Here is a 22094-nt window from a genome sequence, read left to right as displayed (position 1 = left end):
AATCCTCAATATCTCAAAATGGGGAAAAACCGAGTTAGGGAACTTTGGAAAAAAAACAAAACACTTTTCAAATAATTGTGTGTGTTGGTTTGTTTGATTTGGTTGGTGAATGTTATGAGCATTTTACCTTAACGGATAGCATCGATTCATGGAACGAAGTTGATATCACTCAGTTCTTTGAAATTATTTTTATAGATAGAACGAAGTAGACGTCAATCAGGTCTTTGTTATCGTTTTTTGCCATCCATGTTTATGAGTAATTCTCACTAAACTGTATTAACCAGACTATAAACGTTCAAGGTTACACATAGTTGTGTGTTGGTCCGTTATATTTCCGGATGACAATGTTATGAGCTTCTTAGCCAAGCGCATAGTATCTATACAGCCTGTTAGTGATTAGTTCTCACTATATCTTATCAATCAGACTATAAACGTTAAAGAATTCAGTTTTGTGTATAGATAGTATGCAGATGACGTAACTCAGGCCTTTGTTATTGTTTTTGCCATCCGCGTTTGTGAGTTGTTCTCACTAAACTGTATTAACCAGACTATAAAAGTTCATGGTTACACAGAGTTTGTGTGTTGGTCCGTTATACTTCCGGATGGCAATGTTGTGAACTTCTTGGCCAAGCGCATTCTATCTATAGATAGAATGCGCTTGGCCAAGGAGTTCACAACATTGCTATCCGGAAGTATAACGGACCAACACACAAACTCTGTGTAACCATGAACTTTTATATAGCAATGACTATGAAAAATGTTTTTTTCTCTTTTTGTCTAAAATCAAAGCCCTATCTCCACTGAGTAAAAATATTTTTGAATTTTGAAAATCCATTCATAAATAAACAAAGTTATGCAGTTTCAAAGGTGTCATTTATTTGGATGACCTGCAAAGAGGAAAAAAACGCGAAAATATGGGACGCTTTTTCGGCATTTTTTTTCGACCTTTGGTTGTATCTTGCGTAATAAATGGATTAAAAGATTGAAACTTGAAGAGCAAATTAGGATGGTGCTTTGTAAAATACAGGAAAAGCACTCGTCATATTCATATGAAATTTTACAACCAAAAAGAAGAAATGTTCATGTATTACCTTGTCAGCGACAAAACCTCCACGCCCTGTAGTTTTAGAAATATTTTACTCCAAAGAGTAAAAATCTATTTTTAACGGTCTTCTGATAATCGCACGAGTTTTGTCGCTTGACATAATCTAAAATGACCTTTTTTCTAACTGTGTGCCAACTTTCAGTCATATTCATCGATAAACAGCGTCGTAATTAATATTTTAAAATAACATATACGAAACGGCTACGTCCCATATTTTGACGCGAATTCGGGCACTTCGTGAGCAAAAAAGAGGCCCAAAGATTCGTGCGGGATAGTCATTGCTATTTTTATAGTCTGGTTAATACAGTTTAGTGAGAACAACTCACAAACGCGGATGGCAAAAACAATAACAAAGGCCTGAGTGACGTCATCTGCATACTATCTATAGATAGAATGAAGATGACGTCACTCAAGCCTTTGTTATTGTATTTTGCCATCCGCGTTTGTGAGTACATCTCACTAAACTGTATCAACCACACTATAGATAGAATGCGCTTGGCCAAGGAGTTCACAACGTTGCCATCCGGAAGTATAACGGACCAACACACAAACTCTGTGTAACCATGAACTTTTATAGTCTGGTTAATACAGTTTAGTGAGAACAACTCACTAACGCGGATGGCAAAAACAATAACAAAGGCCTGAGTGACGTCATCTGCATACTATCTATAAACGTTCATGGTTACACACAGTTTTGTGTGTTGGTTCGTTGTATATCCGGATGGCAATGTTATGAGCTTCTTAGCCAAGCGCATACTATCTATATCTTACATCACGATTGGTCATTTTGTTCAATTTGACACATGTGTATGTTTACACATGTGTATAGATGCGCACAACACCTATAGAAGTGTGTTGTCAGTGTACAGCTTTCACCGGATAACTTCCATACGCTGGAAAACAACAAGAGATGAAGTGAGTAGGAAAGTGCCAGAAGACACTTTCCTCCTCACTTCATCTCTTGTTGTTATCTTCTTCTTCTTCTTCTTCGTTCCCGTCACGTCACATGGTCAGTCCAGTCTGGTGAATGAAGCCCACAGTGGTCCTGAGGTCGTCCTCACTGCCGTACAGCTTCTTTGAGTATGGGGTTGGGTCAGGCCAGAAGTTCCTTCTCAATTGGTTGTACTTTGGACATTCCATTAGGACATGATGTCCATTTTCATTTTCAAGTCCGCAGTCACATTGTCCAGAGGCACCTGCTCTGGACATCCTCCACATATGTTCCTTTAACTGGTTGTGTCCAGTTCTCAGTCTGAAGATGATGACCTGTTCCTTTCTGTCGAGCACCTTGATTGGGTCATTCATGTTGTATTCTGGGTGCTTCTCTCTCCATCTCTGAGACTGGATAAATTTGGCCATTTTGTTAATTTCTCCTGTTGAGTACATTGAGGAGGGTTGCTGCATGCGACTGCCTGCCTTTGCCAGTTGGTCAGCGATCTGATTTCCAAGTATCCCACAGTGTCCTGGAATCCACTGCAGTACCATGTTGGTAAACTTGCTTAGCTTCATGAGGTCTTCCACCAAGGCGTCTATATCATCCGCAAAGGACATCATTATATCCTCCAGAATTTTCTTAGCATCTGTTAAAATCACTTTGTGTCTTGGTTTTTCATTTTCTGAGAGGATTTGCTTAACAGCTTCATGGATTGCATCTGCCTCTGACTTGTAGATTGAAGTGCGAGTACCAGTCGGTTTGCTGATCTCCTTTTGTTGACCATTTGTGTACTCGATGTGCACTCCCAGGCCCCCGCATGTGTGTTCTTTATTGCATGAACCATCGGTATAGATTCTTGTCCATTTTTTTTCAGGGTAGTTTTGATCTATGCACTTCTGTACAGACTTCTTGATTTCTTCACCGTGTTTTTGTTTTGTTGAAATGTCACCAACGGAAGTCTTGATTTTCAAGTGATTTTGCCTTTTCCAAATTGGTACTCTGATATTTGCTTTGCATTTTTGGGTCATTATTCCATCAAGTTCGTGATCTTTTTCAATTTGCTGGGCTCTTTCAATAAAGTGGGATCTTTTCAGCCGCCTAGTTTTCTTTTGTTGCGCTCTAGCGTGAAGAGGCTGATCTGTCATTGTTTTCACGTCTGTGTATTGTTTCAAAATTTTTGATTCCCTTCTTTCTGATAGAGATGTAAGTCCTGTTATGGTTTCCATTGCATGAATCGGTGTCGATTTCATTCCTCCACTTATTATCCTCATGTTGCTGTTTTGCACTTTGTCCAGTTTTTCCATTTGAGTTTTGGAGCAGTTTCCCCATGCAGATATCCCGTATTCTAGCGCTGGTCTCACATATCCTGTGTAAGTTTGTTTCAGTATATCGGAGCTAGCTCCCCAAGTTGTTCCAGCTAGTTTTTTCAAGAGTTGTGTTCGCTTTACCCCAACTTTCTGACTGTTGCTGATTTGATTTTTCCATGTTAGTCTTGGGTCAAAATGGACTCCTAGGTATTTTGGTGCGTCATCTTTTTCTAATTCATGGTCTTCAATACGTAGCTTTGCTTTTTCGTCTTTTGGGGAGAGGCTAAATATTGTGAACTTTGTCTTCACTGCATTTATTTTCATCGCCCAGTTGTCAGTCCATTCTTTGATATTATCCAGTGTGATTTGCATCCTGTGTTGTGCCTTGATTAAATTTTGGTCAGAGCTAATCAGAGCTAGGTCATCTGCGTACATCGACATTTTCACTCCTCGACATAGTGTTTCTCTTATATCATTTACATAGAGAAGAAATAGTGTAGGTGATAGTACTCCACCTTGTGGGACTCCATGTTTTAGTTTTACTTCTCTACTTTTGTGACCTTGTGTTGTTACTCTTGCCTTTCTTGTTTTTAGGTAGTTTTGTATCCAGTTGAGCATGTTATGGGATACTTTTGATTTTTGTAGTTTATATACCAGACCTTTTTTCCACACTTTGTCGAATGCTTTTTCAAAGTCCACCCATACCACAATTTGTTTCTTTCCATCCTGAAACGAGTCTTCTATTTCTTGGGATATGTAGGTTACTTGATTTTCAGTACTCCTGTGTCTTCTGAAACCAGCTTGTTCATTTATAAGCACATTATAGTTTTCAAGATACCACATCAGTCTGGAGTTGATAATTCTTTCTATCAGCTTGCACATGCAGCTTGTAAGACTTATAGGTCGGTAATTTGTGGCTTCATTTGCTTGTTTTCCTTCTTTCTTAATTGGGACAATAAAAGCCTTTTTCCATATATCTGGTATTTTACCAGTTTTCCAAGTGCTGTTGTAGAGTTGTAATAGCTTCTTTTTCGCTGTCTTTCCAAGATGGATAAGAATCTCATTTGTTACTTCGTCTGGGCCTGGCGATTTCTTTGTTTTTAACACTTTGAGAGAGCTTTCTAGTTCTTCCATAGTTAGATTCTTTGTCATTACTTCATCTATGGCTTCCTTGAGTTCCTTTTTTGTTTTCTGCATTCTTTTCTAACCCTTTCCTTCAGTTCTTTTTCTATTGTGTTGTCACTAATTTTTTTGAACTGCTCCATGAATAGGTCTGCAGCTTGTTGTGGACTGACAAGTTCTCCTTCTTTTTCCAAAGCGGGAGGGGCGTAGTGATTCGGTTCTCTATTTAGGGCTTTTGTAAGTTTCCAAAGTTTATTTCCATCTTTTTCGAAGTTAAGGCTATGCGTTTTTTCTTTCCATGCCAATTTGGATGTCGTTGCCATTTCTTTTTTAAAGGTAGCTTCTGCCTCTTTATATGCTGCAATATTGTCATCACAGGGGTCTGCTTCAGCCTTTTCTCTTGTTTCCGATACTTCATTACTTAACTGATTAAGATCGTCTGAGTGGTATATAATTTTTTCTTGCTCCCCTTGGGATACTTTCTTTTGCTGCTTTTAGGATGGCCTTTGTCAGTTCTTTTGCACTTTTGTTGACATTCTTGGTTTTACAGTTTATGTTTTTGCAGTGGCTGTCTGTAAGTTGTTCAAAGCTTTCCCATGTTGCTCTTTTGTAGTTCCATCTTGGGATAGTTTGTGTTTTGTTTTCATTTTGATGATAGAGGTTTGTGATGATTGGCCTATGGTCGCTACCACCCAGTTGGGGCTGTACTGTTCTATTTATCGTCTTTGCTATATCATCTGTGGCAAACGTAAGATCTGGGGTAGATGTGGTTTTCCACGCTCTTGAGAAATATGTGTCCTCATTTTCTTCATCATACAATAGTTGAAGTTTTGTTTCAATTTGCCAGTTTTCTACTGTTTCACCACGTTTGTCCATATCTCCATATCCCCAGCTTTGAGAGTGACTGTTAAAGTCCCCTAGTACCAGACATCTTTCTTCCTGGATTTTTATCTTGTCTAAATGAAGCTCTTTGTTTGGTGGGCAATAGCAGTTAAAAATCAGGAGTTCTTTCTTTCCGATATATACTTTAATTTGCTGTATTTCTGATTGCTCTTGTGTATCAATTTTTATGCCTGCGGTGGGGTAGTCGTTTTTTACTAATGTCATCACACCTCCTTTGTGATCCTTTCTATCATGCCTTATTACCTGGTACCCTCTGATGGCAAATCTCATGTTGTCCGTGAGGTGAGTTTCTTGAATGCAGGCAATTTTGATGTCCTGCTCTTTGAGTCTCTTTTCAAGGGCTATTTTCTTCTTCGCAACGCCCTCAGCATTCCATTGGAGGATTTTAATTGTGTTTGGTGTTCCAGTCGCATGTAACCTTGATCCTCCTCCCCTGGTTCCGCAAGATGAAGTCAAGGTACCACCAGATCGTTTGGGTGGGCCATTGAGGCCCGGCACTAGGCCCGTCCGGCGGGATTCCACGGGCTTCGCACCACATCGGATTTGATTATTGTGACGTGTCATATTGGGATTCAAGCATGCAGTGGCAGTTTCCAGTTTCCTGAGATATTTGCGCCTTCCGGCCCCGCTGCTCTGTCTTCGGCATGCTGTTTTTCAGGATTTGCTTCCTTAGCCTTTGACCATCCAAGGTCTGTCCACAAGGCAGTGGCGGTTTTGCATCAGAGTGTCCTTCTCCTAGATCGATTGCGGTCCCCTGTTAACGAACTCGATCTGTCCGGGTTTTTGTTCGGAGTGTCCTTCTCTTAGATGGATTGCGGTCCCCCGTTTACGAACTCCATCTGTCCAGGTTTTTGCTCAGAGTGTCCTTCTCTTAGATGGATGTCGGTCCCCCGATGACGAGCTCCATCTACCCGTGGTCAGATGGTCTAAGTTGGGAATCCGGGAGGATGTCCTGTAGAGAGTCAGTCCCTTTTCACCCCTCCCCCACGTCGTGGACAACATCCACACCCAAGGGTGTGGACTAGGGGAAGCTGAACTCGACGGTTGATTTCCTCCCTTCTTCCTTCCTTGTTGACGATGCTGACCGTTGTAGATCATTCTTGGTCTGGCCTCTCACTTACGATCATCGATACACGCAAGCCCTCCGACCGCGACAAGGTCATATGATCCATCGGAGAGTTGTTGTTATCAACATAAAGTGCCTACTCCACTCACTTTTCTGTACTCTTGAAAAACACGTTTAAAATAATGGCCAGAAAACTCGTCCTTCAAATATCGATCGATTTAGATGACCAAACCTGGGACTTTAACCCACTCAACCCTAACACCGACTATATCCGTAGTTTACCCGGGTTACTTTTACCCCATGCCTATTTATTACATTTTTCTGAGACAAATTATAGACGGGAAGACAAATTATATCAAAGCTAATGTTATTAGTGTTTACATGTTAACGGTAGTTGAATTAAACTATGCACATGCACATTTTTAATACATTTTTTTCAATTTTGAAAAGTAGCAAAAATCTCTAGGATTGAGTGAGTTAATAAAGATATCGCGGAGTACCGGGTTTGAGAGTTTTTGTTTTTGGCCAAGATGAGGGTCATTTAAATTGATCAATATTTAATAATAATAATAATAATAATAATAATAATAATAATAATAATAATAATAATAATAATAATAATAATAATAGTAATAATAATAATAATAATAATACACATTTATATAGCGCTCATTCTCGTGTAAAATACAAGCTCTGGGCACTTTACAATATAAATATCAATTTTAAGTGAAAAAAAATAAAATAACAACAATAATAATTCATAGCCAAATCAAGGATTCATATAGAGTAGGATATATATATTTGTAGGAGAATTATTTTTTTCTGGCCTAAATTTTTAATACGTGTTCTTTCCAGAGTACGACAGTTAAACGGGTGGATCTTGCAAAGAGCAATAGATGAAATTAAGTTGACGTCACTCAGACCTTTGTAATTGTTTTTTTGCCATCCATGTTTGTAATAGGATTCAATAGTCTGATGTCACGTCGCCCAGCAACGAGCAGCTTGGTTCTAAACAAAGAAAATCGGTAGTTTTTTTTATTCTTCATTCTGGCTAGAACTTTTTCACATGTCATGTGATCAGAATGTATAAAATTCAAAACATGATCAGATTTATTATGTTTTTCTCTTCGGGATACACTTTTATGCTCGCCGGAGAAGTATTTCATAAGGGCGTCCGCCATTGTTCCGATAGTTTAGAGCCAGTTACTAAGTTACCATGCGTCATTACGATGGAAGTGACATCATGACTTTTGAAGCCAATTCCCACAAAACCGTATTAACCAGACTAGATCCATAACAGTTTAATGTTACACATCGTTTTGTGTGTTGGTCCGTTATACTTCCGGGTGCCAATGTTATGAGCTTCTTAGCCAAGCGCAAACTGTCTAGGAAGCAAAAAATGGGTTTTAATTCTTGATCAGGATTTTACGAGAATACAGATGATTTTATATGACAAAAAATGTCTGTGATGTGCAGACGTTAGAGATTAAAACAGATTTAGGGGGTGAGCCGGGTAATGCCACGATCTAGGTGATTTAATTCCCTTGTTTTTGAAATGCATACGACATCCTTTATTGGCGGTAACAAGTAATTTACACACAAAAAAAAAATAAGGAAAAGAAAAAACAGGAATAAATAAATCAATTTAAACTATCAAAATAAAACAGAAGAGAGAGAAACAAAAACTAATAATAATCCCCAACGGAAAAAAATCATAACCAAAAAACCCTCCTAAAAAACACCCCCGAAACCACCCCCCCCCAAAAAAAAAAGCAACAAAAAAAAAACAAACAAAAAAAAAACAAACAAAAAACAAAAAACAAAAATAAAAACAAAAACAAAAAATAAAAATAAAATAAAAACAAAAACTAAAAACAAACGAAAATAAAAAAACCGACAAACTACAAATAAAAAGAAAACAAAAAACAAAACAAATCAAAACGAAAACAAAACAAAGCAAGAGAAAAACAACATAAAACAACAAATAATACAACCAAAAAGTAAATAAAATATATATATATATATATAAACCTTAACATCAAAACAAAAACAAAAACAAAAACAAAATGAGAGAATGCTTTTATTAGAACTCTGAACTTTGCGCCGCTCTGAGCGAGACTCGAACCTTGGACCTATTAATTCCGAAGGCGGGTGTTATACCACGTGGTCACAAAGCCGGGCATTTCGCCGGCGATTATAGATAGTATGCGCTTGGCTAAGCAGCCCATAACATTGCCATCCGGAAGTAAAACGGACTAACACACTAAACTGTGTGTACCCATGATCGTTTATAGTCTGGTCAATACAGTTTAGTGAGAAGTACTCATAAACGCGGATGGCAAAAAACAATAACAAAGGCCTTAGTGACGTCATCTTCGAACTATCTATACCGACACATCACCAGAGAGCAGTAACAAGAATGCAATACTCTTCAACAGTCGTAGCGTCACTTCCTTCCTAATGACGCATAGTAACTTTGTAACACTGGCTCTAAACTATCGGAACAATAGCGTACGCCCGTATGAAATATTTCTCCGGCGAGCATAAAAGCGTTTCCAGAGGAAACAAAACAAATTTGATAATGTTTTGACTTTTACATATTCTGATCACAAGGCATATGAAAACTTCTAGCCAGCATGAAGAATAAAAAGTAATGATTTTCTTTGTTTAGAACCAAGATGGCCGCCGTTGCCGGGCGGCGTGACATCAGACTATTGAATCCAATAGGATTCAATAGTCGTAACGTCACTTCCTTCCTAATGACGCATGGTAACTTAGTAACACTGGCTCTAAACTATCGGAACAATGGCGGACGCCCGTATGAAATATTTCTCCGGCGAGCATAAATACGTTTCCAGAGGAAAAAAAAACACATAAATTTGATCATGTTTTGACTTTTACACATTCTATCAAAAGGCATATGAAAAGGGAATGAAACGCTCTAGCCAGCATGAAGAATAAAAAGTAATGATTTTCTTTGTTTAGAACCAAGATGGCCGCCGTTGCCGGGCTGCATGACATCAGACTACTGAATCCAATTCCGGGTTCTTCTCAGTTATGGCAAATCAAACTTGTTAGCAACAATAACAACAATAACAATAACAACAACAAAACGGGACATGTGGCTTTTGGTATAGATAGAATGCGCTTGGCCAAGGAGTTCACAACATTGCCATCCGGAAGTATAACGGACCAACACACAAATTCTGTGTAACCATGAACTTTTATAGTCTGGTTAATACAGTTTAGTGAGAACAACTCACAAACGCGGATGGCAAAAACAATAACAAAGGCCCGAGGGACGTCATCTGCATACTATCTATAGATAGATTGAAGTTGACGTTACTCAGTCCATTGTTATTGTTTTTTGCCATCCATGTTTGTGAGTAATTCTCACTAAACTGTATTAACACAAAGCTATGTGTAACTTTAAACGTTTATAGTCTTATCAACATTTAAAGTTACACATAGCTTTGTGTGTTGGTCCGTTATACTTCCGGATGGCAATCTTGTGAGTTTCTTGGCTAAGCGCACACTATCTATAGATAGTTCGAAGATGATTTCACTCATGCCTTTGTTATTGTTTTTTGCCATCCGCGTTTATGAGCACTTCTCATTAAACTGTATTAACCAGACTATAAACCTTCAAGGTTACACACAGTTTTGTGTGTTTGCCAGTTTAGCTTCCGGATGGCAATGTTGTGAACTTCTTAGCCAAGTGCATACTATCTATAGATTCTGTTTGCTTGACTAAGAAACTCACAACATTGCCATCAGGAAGTATGACGGACCAACACACAAAACTATGTGTAATATTGGTCGTTATAAGATAGAATGAAATTAACATCACTCGGGTCTTTGTTATTGTTTATTTGCCATATAAACGTTTAAGGTTACACATAATTTTGTGTGTTGGTCCGTTATACTTCCGGGTGGCAATGTTGTGATCTTCTAAGCCAAGCGCATACTATCTATAGATAGTATGCGCTTGGCTAAGAAGCTCATAACACTGCCATCCGGAAGTATAACGGACCAACACACAAAACTGTGTGTATCCTTGAACGTTTATAGTCAGGTTAATACAATTCAGTGAGCATTACTCATAAACGCGGATGGCAAAAAACAATAACAAAGACCTGAGTGACGTCATCTTCGAACTATCTATAGATAGAATGCGCTTGGCCAAGGAGTTCACAACATTGCCATCCGGAAGTATAACGGACCAACACACAAACTCTGTGTAACCATGAACTTTTATAGTCTGGTTAATACAGTTTAGTGAGAACAACTCACAAACGCGGATGGCAAAAACAATAACAAAGGCCTGAGTGACGTCATCTGCATACTATCTATAGTCTGGTTTATACAGTTTAATGAGAATTACTCATAAACGATGATTGCAAAAAAAACAAAAAACAAACAAAAAAACAAAACAAAAAACAAAAAAACAATAACAGGAGTGACGTTATCTTCATTATATCTAGAGATAAAACGAAGTTGACGTCACATGGGTCTTAGTTATTGTTCTTAGCCAGCCATTTTATGAGTAGACGTCTAGATTTCACTAAACTGTATTCATCCGTAGCCATCGTTAAGTTATAGATAGTTCGAAGTTGACGTCACTCAGGTCTTTGTTGTTATTTTTAAACAGCCTGTTGGTGATGCATTCTCACTATATTATATTAATCCGTTTTTAAATGTTTTAGATAACTCACAATTTTGTGTCTTGGTACGTTATATCAGGCAGGCGGATGTTGTGAGTATTCTACCTAAACGCATAGCATCGTTGCATCGATTGTCTCAATGACAGAGTGTCAGCCAATTTCTAATCACGTAAAAATCCGGATGGCGGATATTGTCAGTATTCTACCTAAACGCATAACATCATAGCATCGGTTGTTCAGTGACCTAGTGTCAGCCAATTTCTAATCACGTAAAAATCCGGATGACGGATGTTGTCAGTATTCTACCTAAACGCATAACATCATTGCATCGATTCTCTCAGTGACCCAGTGTCAGCCAATTTCTAATCACGTAAAAATCCGGATGACGGATGTTGTCAGTATTCTACCTAAACGCATAGCATCATTGCATCGATTCTCTCAGTGACCCAGTGTCAGCCAATTTCTAATCACGTAAAAATCCGGATGACGGATGTTGTCAGTATTCTACCTAAACGCATAGCATCATTGCATCGATTCTCTCAGTGATCCAGTGTCAGCCAATTTCTAATCACGTAAAAAAGGTTCCTGTTAATTATTTATACCAGATCCTTTGATGTATGACTTGACTTACTGACTTAGATGCCTTTCGCGTCTCGACCGAAAGATCGGGTCGCCTTGGCTGTTTCCAGTATTTCATGTGTGAGGTGTCTCCAATATTGCCGGTCCTCTGCTAGGGTTCTCAGATTTTCAAGGTCCCCTGCCGTTATGAGACTAATGCTTTGTCCAAGTGTTGTGAGGTTTTTGTTTAGGATCACAGGGAGTGTTGTGATCGGTCTTCCTCTGAAAAGGTTCCCGTGTTTTTGGAAATATCCCGACATGGCTTGGTTAGCTGGTATGTTTTTGTCCCTGCGTAGTATGTGACCGAAAAGTTGCCATCGTTGTTGTAAAATGTCAAGGGAGATTGGTCTTTCTTTTGTGATCTTATAGAGTGATTCATTTGAGATCTTTTTTGGGTATTTGATGTCCAGTACCCTTCTTAGCTGTGTGCGATGGAAGGCATCCAGATGTTCTTCTTCGGATTTTGTCAACCCCCAAGTGCCGCAGTTATACAGAAGTACCGGTTTTACAAGAGCACGGTACAGTTTCAGTTTGGTTTTTCTCTTTATTTTGTCACCTCTAATCCATACATTGGTGAGTTTACTGAGTGCGGCGTTTGATAGCTGTTTTCTTCTTTGTACATCCTCGGTGTCTCCAATTAGTGAGCCGACTTTCTTTGTTCTTTTCCATTCCTCTTTGTTCCTCGATATTGTTGTAAATTCGGTTTTATTGGCATTGACTTGGAGGTTATATTTCATGAGGGTATTTTGTATGATGTCTATATTTGCTGGTGTTGATCGAATAAAATCTACATCATCTGCATAGGCGATGTATTATGTCGGTTATAATTTGAAAAGCAATCACATTTATATATTGCCTTTACAAATAAACACACACACACACACACACACACATACACACACGCGCGCATACAAACAAAGACATATCCTTTCTTAAAAAAATATAGCATTGTGGAGAACATTGTGCTTATTTGAGTCAATAAAAAAATTGACACGGCTCTACTGAAAGATTTGAAAATTAGAAATGTATTTTTTACAGATAGATAAACAGATAACTTGATTTCCTTTTATAATTTAAAGTCAGTTTGAAAGTTCGTTGAGTCAAACAGATATCATAAAATATGTACCAACGACGACACTTGACTCCCAAAATCAACTAATTTTGACACTGTAAAAAGTTGTCAATTTGCGTCATCTATTTATGACATCAAGTATTATTATTACATCCGTTGTGTTGTTGATTTAGCGGTGATCAGTGTTATTATTATGTTCTAATTGCGTGTATGTTTGTGTATGTGTGTGTGTGTGTGCGTGTGTGTGTTTGTGTTTGTGTGTGTGTGTGTGTGTTGTGTGTGGTGGATACCTGTGTGTGTGGGTGTTGGCATTTTTCAGCAAATCGTGGCATTCATAGTGATATTATTCACTTGATCACATGAAGGTATTTCAGTCGCTATTTTGATTCTTTTTTTACTATTAGGGTTAGCTCGAGATCGAGGATATTTCTTTTTCTATTAAGGTTAGTCATAAGTCTTAGTAAAGGTGCTAGGATGTTTGTTTTTCCATAAGTTAAGTAAAGGGGAGACATTCCCAAAGCTCCTACATCCCCAGTATTCTTTAAATTTGTATTTTCACCGTTGATATTTTGTCAGGCATTTATTTATTCAATTTGTCATTATATCTAGAAGTATTTTAAAAACTCTAGAACAAACCTTGATAGATTTGTGAAAGTTTAAAATTTCTTAATTTGACCATTGTTTTGATTTTCAGCCGCCATTTTGATTTGTTAAATATTGAAAGGTAGTGCAAAGCAGTCCGAGAGTTTTTTTTTTTTTTCTATTAGGGTTAGCTCGAAAGGTTAGTCATAAGTCTTATTAAAGGTGCTAGGAAGTTTGTTTTTCCATAAGTTAAGTAAAGGGGAGACATTCCGAAAGCTCCTACATCCCCAGTATTCTTTAAATTTGTATTTTCACCTTTGATCTTTTGTCAGGCGTTTATTTATTCAATTTGTCATGATTTTTTCTATTAGGGTTAGCTCGAGATCGGATGATTTTTATTCCTATTAGGGTTAGTCATAAGTATTATTAAAGTGCTAGGGTGTTTGTTTTTCCTATTGGGGTTAATTAAAGGTACTAGGTTTAATTTTTTCTTGGGGTTAGTTGAGGGAATATATTATTAAATATATTATTGGGCCACACAGAAAAATCAACCGAAGATATACCAAATTACACAGACAACGTTGTTTACCAATCTGCCCTCATTAAATGATGGAGAGTACAGTATCGAATGAAAATAGTTCTTTCCCCGCGAAATTGCGGGCTTTTTACTAGTATACCAAAAAAAATAAGAGTTTGTATAGATAGTATGCGCTTGGCTAAGAAGCTCATAACATTGCCATCCGGAAGTATAACGGACCAACACACAAAACTGTGTGTATCCATGAACGTTTATAGTCGGGTTAATACAGTTCAGTGAGCATTACTCATAAACGCGGATGGCAAAAAACAATAACAAAGACATGAGTGACGTCATCTTCGAACTATCTATATAGTGCAATATTCACTCGAAGTCTCAAATCGCTTTACAAGGGGTCCCAGGCCAACAGTAACACTTAACATGTAGGACGAGAGACGACGCCTGTTAGGCGATATTAGATTTTTTTTTTTGGGGGGGGGGGGGGGGGCAAAAATACGCTGTTAATGGTCAGTTACTCATTTTACACTTGTGTTCGGTGAGAGAATGTGAGTAAATACCCTTTTCAAAGGACTCAACTATGCGCCGAGCGAGGCTCGAACCCAGGACCTTCTGATCTGAAAGTGAGTGTCATACCACAAGACCACATTGCCGTGCGCGCACACACACACACACACACGCACAAATACACACACACACACACACACTTCAACAACAAACCATGATATTTTTTATAGCTTAATGCCCACTAAATATGTTCAAACCACTTTTACAAGAAGGGGCTGAACCCAACAGCAACCCTTAAAATGTTAGACAACACATGACGCCTGTCATGCGATTACAATTCCCCCCCCAACTATGAATACGCTTGGTCCGCGCCTTTGCGCTTTCGTATAATTTTTTGTTGTTTTGTTTTCTTCTTCGGACAAGGTTATTAACTCACTCAACCCTAACACCGACTATATCCGTAGTTTACTCGGGTTACTTTTACCCCATGCCTATTTATTACATTTTTATGAGACAAATTTTTGGCGTAGTATATAAGCTAATGTTTTTAGTTTATGCATGTTAATGATAGTTGAATAAAACTATGTATATACTCATTTGTAATACATTTCTTCCAATTTTGATAACTAGCAAAAATCTCTAAGATTGAGTGAGTTAACCTCCAATTAGCTAATTTGGACAAAATGAGTAGTTACAATTTCATGTTTATATAAGTTTGTTTGACGGATTATCTAATGATTCTTCGTGGAAAACCTAAGCGCTAGACGAAGATAACAACATTTTCTTGTCTCTCTATAGACTTATTACAGTAAAATACTACCGTAGCATCATCATTGTCATGGTCATTATAATGAAAGTTAAGTTTATTAATACCATCATTACCGTAATCATCATCAGCATCATCATCATCATCATCCTCGTCATTATTATGATTAACCTTAGTCCACCGAGACGTCTAAATTACCACCTTTCTCACCATCGACAACGTCCAGGACACCCACCCCTATGTTCAGTCTGTTATCTTCATCTCTGTCTTTATTTGTCTGTCTGTCTGTCTGTCTGTCTCTCTCTCTCTCTCTCTCTCTCTCTCTCTCTCTCTCTCTCTCTCTCTTACTTTCTCTATACCTATCTTTTCTATCTATCTATCTATCTATCTATCTATCTATCTATCTATCTATCTATCTATCTATCTATCTATCTATCTATCTATCTATCTATCTATCTATCTATCTATCTATTCATCTAATTCACCTATCTATCACTCTATCTATACATCTATCAATCTATATATCTCATTCTCCTTTTCACCCTCTTTCACTTACAAACACACACACACACACACACACACACACACACACACACACACACCCCCACAGACATACATACTCATTTACATAACCTTTCACTCACAGTCCTTTGATCTATCATTAATATTATTATTATCTCTTCTCATAACACTACCTGCCGTTACTTTAAAATAAAAACACGTATTTAAAATTTTGGTCAGATAACTCTTCCTTCAAATACAGATCGACCAAAATGACCAAAACTTGCCAAAAAGCTCTCTAACCTGCGGCATTGCAAAATCTCATATTTGAGATTTTTTTTTGCCAAGATAGGGGTCATTTTAATCGATCGATATTTGAAGGACGAATTTTCTGCCCAAAATTTTTAATAAATACGTCTTGTTAACGTTTTCATGGTGCAGTAGAATGATCATTACGGGTGTGAAATTAAACATAATTAATGTATACGAGTAATAAACATCAAAGGATGGTCATGTTTTGATTATGAAGCCAGCTTGTTATCCTCCAAGATTAAGAGAGACAAGACGTTCTTACGACGTAGTATTAGGGGCCAGCGGGTAATTAACCCTTAATGAGATACAACATCCGAAAAAAAACAAAACAATGTTGTAACTCTCATTTGTTTGGAGGGCGAACGAGACACCATGGGGAGGGTGGGTGGAAGGAGGGGGGGGGGGGGGGGGGGGGGGGTAGAGATAGAAAGAGATGGATGGATAGATAAGTAGATTGGCATGAGATAGATAGATAGATAGGTAGATAGATAGGTGGATGGATGGATGGATGAATGGATGGCTAGATATATAGATGGATCGACAGACAGATATATAGATAGATAGATAGATAGATAGATAGATAAATATATTTATATATATATATAGATAGATCGATAGATAGATAGATAGATAGATAGATAGATAGATAGATAGAGATAGATAGATAGATAGATAGATAGATAGATAGATAGATAGATAGATAGATAGATAGATAGATAGGCAGATAGATAGATAGATCGTAAAATGTTAACCATAAATTCACTTCACTGAATAGAATTCATCCCAACAATTTACCGTTTTGAGACGGGAAGTAACATTAAATATTTCCGAGGTTTGAGAAGTAAAGGGTTATTTTGACCCACTCATCATTTGAAGGCCAAGAAAATTTTTTAAAAAAATGTCATTAATCTTCCCAGGCCCCTATTTATGTCAGCATGACCCTTCTCTACCCCTCCCCCTGCCCCTGCCCCCCCCCCCCCTTTCCCAAATCTCTATCTCCTTCCCTTGCAGAAACACTCACTTGCACCTACCCACACACACACACGCACACACACACACATACACACACACACAGACACATCTCATGCTCTTTCTCGGTTACTCCCTAACAGAGACAAAGCTGTTAACATCCTGGTACTCCTTTTACACCTGTGTACGGCGAGAGAATGCGAGAAAAGAGCCTTTTCCCAAGGACTCAACTATGCGCCGTTCAGAGAGGGACTCGAACCCAGGACCTTTCGACCCGAAGGCGAGTGTCATACCTAATAGATAGTTCGAAGATGACGTCACTCAGGTCTTTGTTATTGTTTTTTGCCATCCGCGTTTATGAGTAATGCTCACTGAACTGTATTAACCTGACTATAAAGGTTTATGGATACACACAGTTTTGTGTGTTGGTCCGTTATACTTCCGGATGGCAATGTTATGAGATTCTTAGCCAAGCGCACACTATCTATAGACCACATTGCCATATATCTAGTTCACTTCGACATAATACCGTCGATTGTTGTAGGTTGGGAATGTAATCGTTAACCCGCTAATACGCTTCAACAGTCGTAACGTCACTTCCCTCGTAATGAGGCATGGTAACTTCGTAACTGGCTCTAAACTATCGGAACAATGACGGACGCCCTTATGAAATATTTCTCCGACGAGCATAAAAGCGTATCCAGAGGAAAAAAAACAACATTATAAATCTGATCATGTTTTGACTTTTACACATTCTGATCACAAGACATATGAAAAGTCCTAGCCAGCATGAAGAATAGAAAGGACCGATTTTCTTTTTTAGAACAACGATGGCCGCCGTTGCTGGGCGACGGGACATCAGACTATTGAATCCAATTGGTATTGAGGGAATGTATTATCTACCAAATTCAGTCCTTTAGTTTGTGGACAAAGAAAAATTACAATGACCTGATTGATTGAATTTAGTGAGAACTACTCATAAAAATGGCCAGCTAAAACAATAACAAAGGGCTGAATGACGCCAATTTAGGCCATTTACCTAGATTTTTCAAAGGCGTTTGACTCTGTCCCGCATGAGCGCCTAAAGGTCAAACTGAGGGCACATGGAGTTCAAGTGATTGGGCGTGTGAAAGGAGTGGAGTGCCACAAGGCAGTGTGCTTGGGCCATCACTTTTCGTAGCATTCATCAATGATTTGCCAGAGACCGTATCAGGCTTGTGTTCTATGTATGCAGATGATACGAAAGTGTATGGTGAGGCTGACAGTGAGGTTGATATAAAGAGACTTCAGAGTGATCTTGATTGTCTGGTCGATTGGGCTGATACTTGACAACTAAAGTTTAACTCTCTCGAGTTCATATGCATGGAAAATCGAACAAATTTGTTCGATTTTCAATGAGGGTGAACTCGAGAGAGTTAATGCCGACAAATGCAAAGTGCTCCATTTAGGCAACACAAACCAGAAGCAACCTACAAAATGAGAAAACATGGGAGTGAGGAGATTATTGATTTACAAGAGACAACACTGGAGAAAGATCTGGGAGTTCATATGGACCCAGAGCTCACGTTTTCACAGCATTTGGAAAGGCAGGTCAACAAAGCTAACAGACTGCTTGGACTGATAAGGAGATCTTTTGCCTATCTTGCCTGTGACACTATGAAGTTAATGTTTGCAGCTTTGGTTCGACCGCATTTTGGAGTTCGGAAACTGTGTATGGGCACCTTATCTTGAAAAGGATAAGAAGCTTGTAGAGAGTGTGCTTAGGCGAGCAACAAAGGTCGTTGGTGGACTCAAGGACTTGAGTTATGAACAGCGTCTGAAAAGATTAGGACTGCCAAGTATGATCTATCGACGTTTGAGAGATGATATGATTGAGACCTATAAGTTCACACATTGCTTGTACGCGACTCAGGATAGGCTGTTCACAGTAGACAAAAATCAGTCACCAGGGGCCACTCATATAAACTTCTGAAACCCAGAGTTGAAACCACCCTTCGACAGAGCTTTTTTACACAGAGAGTTATTGAACGTTGGAACTCATTGCCAGCAAATGTCGTTGAAGAGCCGAGCGTCAATGCTTTGCTGTGATGGAAAGTTATGTGCATAGTGTAGAAGTGCCTCCCACCCAAAATAGATATGATCAAAAGATCAGTACAGAAAGTGTAGTGTAGGCTAGCCCCTGATCACAAGATCAGGTAGGGAAATGCATTAGATCAGTTGTGAACAAGACATTCAGTGACTGGAAAGACTCGGCGGCAGGCCAGTGGCTTAATCAAGCGACGTGGATACCTTCTATTCTATTCTAGTACCTTCGGTAACTTTTATTCAGATTGAAATTTGTTCTGATCAAAATGAAAAGTGTGATTTATAAGAGTTTGGCAACATCCATGGAAAGAATATAATTTGGTGGAGTTGTAGTCTATTGAGTGAATGCGTTATCGACCAAATTCAGTTCCTGAGTTAGTGGACAAAGAAAAATGGGGATGATCTATATTACTTCTCCATGTGCTCGAGGTCATTGGTCACATTGCAAAGTGTGCTCATAATGACCCTCATAGTTATACGAGTTCACAGTTTGAGGAAGATCCAACGTTACAATTGTTCATTTAATCAGCATGACTTGTGGGTATGTTTTCATCTTTTATGTGTTTGCATTTAATAAGAAATATCAAATCGTTGTACAGCAACAAATCTAGGGATCAATGACTCTGTTGGACAAAAACATGGAATATAGATCGCTCCCATTTCAATTACCTCTCCACACGGGACTGGTATCTCGGTGCTATGACGTATTTTTAATATGATTTGTAGATTTTGTGAGTTTTGTTCAGTCGTAAAAATCATCGAGCCCTAAAAAAAGTGTTTACATGTGTGCTGTCCTTTTAAAAGTATTCACTGTGTTGGTTACAACGAAGGGACAGAATCTGTGATAACCGCATCCACCTAATTGAGGTGGGTTACACATCTTTTTCTTTCAGCTTATCCCGCATTTTGCAGGGTCTCCATAATGAATGCCACATCTCCATGCATCTCGGTTCAGAGCAGTATCTTCCTCCAGGCCCAGTTCTTTCATATATCATCCTTTACCTTATCCCACCATCTGGTCTTTGGGCGTCCCTTTTTCCTCTTTCCCGCCAATTGTAAGTCCAATACTTTTCTTCCCACGTACTCCCTCTCTCGTCTCTTTACATGTCCGAACTATTTCAATCTATTTTCTCTCATCTTTATTGATACATTCTTCACTTCAGTCAACCTTAGAATTCGTTCATTTCTCACTTTATCTTTTCTTGTCCAGCCAAGTGACCATCTCAACATCCTCATTTCTGCCACCTCAACTTCTTTATCTTGTTTTTGTTGTTGTAGATGCTGTCTCTAGTCCATATTATAACATTGCTTGGTAACATATATATTAGCAAATTAACGATTACGTTCCCAACCTACAGCGACCAACGAACGATGTGGAAGAAAGGAAGATATAATATTAGGTCCTAAGACTCCGGGGACAAATCATCATTTCCTTGCACATCTTTCGTCGATCGTTGTAAGTTGGGAACGTAATCATAAACTCGCTAATAATAATAATAATAATAATAATAATAATAATAATAATAATAATAATAATAATAATAATAATAATAATAATAATAATAATAATATTAATAATAATAATAATATTATTAATAATAATAATAATAATAAAATAATAATAATAATAATAATAATAACAATAACAATATTATTATGTACTTACCAACGCCACTGCCAGAGACGTTTGACGTGTCGAGGGTGCCTGCTTTCCCCGACGACTTAAGACTGGTGTTGGCGGTATGAGGCAGAGTCACTGGCACGCTCCCCAGCGGGGTTTGAACCGTCACCAATACCTTGTCTCCCACGTCGGTCAATACGATTTTATCCACACCCAAATTTCCTTCCTGTAATAAAAAAATAGTAAAAAAAAATAATAAAAAAATAGAAGATAAATAAAATAAATTTCCACTTATTAATCTTACTTACTTACTTACTTACTTACTGCCCGTTATAGATAGATAGTGTGCGCTTGGATAAGACGCTCACAACATTGCCATCCAGAAGTATAACGGGCCAACACACAAATCTATGTGTAACCTTAAACGTTTATAGTCTGGTTAACTCACTCAATCCTAGACATTTTTGATACTTTTCAAAATTGGAAAAAAATGTATTAAAAATGAGCATTTGCATAGACAAGTTTTATCCAACTACCATTAACATGTAAAAACTAAAAACATTAACTTTGATACTACGCTTATAATTTGTCTCAGAAAAATGTAATAAATAGGCATGGGTGAAAGTAACCCTGGTAAACTACGGATATAGTCGGTGTTAGGGTTGAGTGAGTTAATACAGTTTAATGAGGAGTACTCCTAAACGCGCCTGGCCAAAAAAAAAAAAAAAAAAAAACAAACAAAAAAAAAACAAAAACAAAAAAAAAAAACAAACAAAAAACAAATAAACAAAACAAAAACAATAACAAAGGCCGGAATGACGTCAACTTCGATCTATCTATAGGCGCTTTGAGCACGTTTGGTGGATGCTGATCTTACAAAGATCCTCGAGCTTCTTTCCTTTTAAAAGAACGCCTGTTGGCATTTGGGGCAGCAAAGAAGGACCTCCATCTTCCTCTGTCTGTGGCCTTCATCTTCAGGGAACCCGCATGATGACCCCCCCCCCCCCCAAACACACCACTTCTCTAACCTCTCCCTCCACTTGGCATCCACTCACTCTCCAATTGGCTTCAACAGTCGTAACGTCACTTCCCTCGTAATGACGCATGGTAACTTAGTAACTGGCTCTGAGCTATCGGAACAATGGCCTACGCCCTTATGAAATATTTCTCCGACGAGCATAAAAGCGTATCCAGAGGAAAAAAAAACACCCATTATATATCTGATCATGTTTTGACTTTTACACATTCTGATCACAAGACATATGAAAAGTTCTAGCCAGCATGAAGAACAAAAAGTACCGATTTTCTTTGTTTAGAACCACGATGGCCGCCGTTGCTGGGCGACGTGCATCAGACTATTGAATCCAATTGGTCGGGACCTCCTTATGAAAGACCTCTGCTAAATAAGTACACCAAGGTTAAAGG

General features: G+C 38.3%; 2 protein-coding genes across 3 annotated transcripts in view; both read right to left on the bottom strand.

The window, feature by feature from the left end:
• LOC144980512 (uncharacterized) overlaps positions 1–22094 on the bottom strand; it is a 245036-nt gene that overhangs the window by 76102 nt on the left and 146840 nt on the right. The gene's annotated exons all lie outside the window — the stretch shown is intronic.
• Positions 18886–22094, bottom strand: part of LOC144955924 (uncharacterized) — a 32081-nt gene continuing 28872 nt past the window's right edge. Inside the window, exons 7-8 of the mRNA XM_078886184.1 lie at positions 20715–20895; positions 18886–19142 (exon numbers count right to left, since the gene is read on the bottom strand). Coding sequence (XP_078742310.1) covers positions 18886–19142; positions 20715–20895 — 438 coding nt within the window. The remainder of the gene's footprint in view (positions 19143–20714; positions 20896–22094) is intronic.

This window comes from Berghia stephanieae, chromosome 10, assembly GCF_034508935.2.
Source record: "Berghia stephanieae isolate SIO BIC M18660-M18661 chromosome 10, UCSD_Bste_1.3, whole genome shotgun sequence".
Taxonomy (NCBI): Eukaryota; Metazoa; Mollusca; class Gastropoda; order Nudibranchia; family Aeolidiidae; genus Berghia; species Berghia stephanieae.
This window is presented reverse-complemented; position numbering and strand designations above follow the sequence as displayed.